Raw genomic sequence first — 1,637 nt, forward strand, 5'->3', positions numbered from 1 at the left:
GGCGTGTTAGAACGAGCCGTTTTAGGTAGGCGTGGTTGACTCTTAACTTTTACAAAGAATAACTCTCTGGATTTGAGACTTTAGTCTTTGCAACTTTACAGATCTTCTTTATGCACCAAGAGCTTGTAACACTCCAAAGAGAGGAAAAATTTAAATCGCATCATATGACCCCTTTAATGGTTTCAAATATCTCCTATCTAAGGGTTTTTGCAGTCTGTTTTGGTCTCCTTGCTGTCTTTCATGAATGTTTTTTCTCTCACCCTTTCACAGACTGGTGTCCTCCGTTCAGGCCATTATGGCATCCTCTGCCGGGTACATCATCGCCTGTTCATGTGAAGACATCATTGAGGACCAGTGAGTATCAGCCTAAGATATGCAACAAGATATAACAGTGAACATACTTTTTTTTTTTGTTGACAATTATGATTGAGTGCATATGCAGGGCTCTGTGTTTTACTATGTGCAACACTGTTTTACTTGGGTGTTTGTTTGTTTTCCCATGTGCATGTGTCTCTTTTGCCTCTTTTCACTTGTGTTGCGTTTGCATATACAGCTGAGAACTCTCACATTTTCATGGAATTGTTCCCAGATGTGTAGGAGTGTGAAAGTATTCCCTTCACTCTGAGTGTTTCTAAGAATGTGCTATTCCTCCAATGCGCACCTTATGTCAGTGTAATCTAATTAGGCTCGCAACCTAATTAGTTTCTATCTGTAAATCCACTGTGGCGCACCAAGCCAGGGGGAAAGGGAGCGAGAGTAGACTGGCAAAATACTTTGGAAAAACTTGATGGTGACTTTTTTTATGACCGCTTTAGTCAGCGGTTTTAGTTAATACTTGAAGCTGTCTTTATGCTCAGTGAAACCCATTAGGAGGTTTGTGGAAAAAGGTTGGCTCTAATTTGATCCGCCTCACCTGATCCAATTGTATATCTTGTTTTGAACGGTTTATCTTGTTTAATTTTTCCTTAACCCAAAGGCACACAAGTAAATTAAGAACGACAGTTCAAATAGGTCAGAGCAATCATGTTTCATAAATGATTTAAGCCAGGTAAATTCAATTACTCTCTGTGTGTAGTAAATACAGGAGGGCTGGGAATTAGACAAAGGCCAAGTCAAATACTATTCTTTATGTTTTATTCATCAGATTTTTTATTTATTACACTATTTAGGTTATTATATTAATAAAAAAGTACATCCGTATTTTGATTGCTTCAGTATGTTTTTGATTATTCATTACTGTAATAATGGATTTGTAAAGTATTTAAAGTGTATATTACAATGGAATATCTTAACAGTAGTTAGTTACTAACAGTAGGGATGCACAGATACCACTTTTTCCAGTACAGGCCGATACCGATACTTTTATTAGCGGCTCAGTACTATAATCAAAAGACTTTGTCTTGTAATAATGTAAGGAATCACTCGTTATACAGAAATCTTGTAACAGTGATAAACATATTTTCTGAAACACAAGTCGCATTTTTTTCATCTGAAAAACTTATATTCCAAAGCACCTCTTATAATTAAATTAACATCAACAAGCAAACATGCCCAACACGCACATAATGCTACAATACATGATTTGGAGGAGAAGAATTGTTGAATAAAGTCGTTATTTTAGTTTTCTTTGTGCACAA

General features: G+C 36.3%; 1 protein-coding gene across 1 annotated transcript in view; it reads left to right on the top strand.

The window, feature by feature from the left end:
• The first annotated feature begins 273 nt into the window (after positions 1–273).
• Positions 274–1,637, top strand: part of tlcd3ba (TLC domain containing 3Ba) — a 7,956-nt gene continuing 6,592 nt past the window's right edge. Inside the window, exon 1 of the mRNA XM_016279700.1 lies at positions 274–354. Within this exon, the coding sequence (XP_016135186.1) occupies positions 296–354 (59 nt within the window). The 5' untranslated portion in view covers positions 274–295. The remainder of the gene's footprint in view (positions 355–1,637) is intronic.

This window comes from Sinocyclocheilus grahami, unplaced genomic scaffold (genome assembly GCF_001515645.1).
Source record: "Sinocyclocheilus grahami isolate Dianchi unplaced genomic scaffold, SAMN03320097.WGS_v1.1 scaffold133.1, whole genome shotgun sequence".
NCBI classification, from domain to species: Eukaryota; Metazoa; Chordata; class Actinopteri; order Cypriniformes; family Cyprinidae; genus Sinocyclocheilus; species Sinocyclocheilus grahami.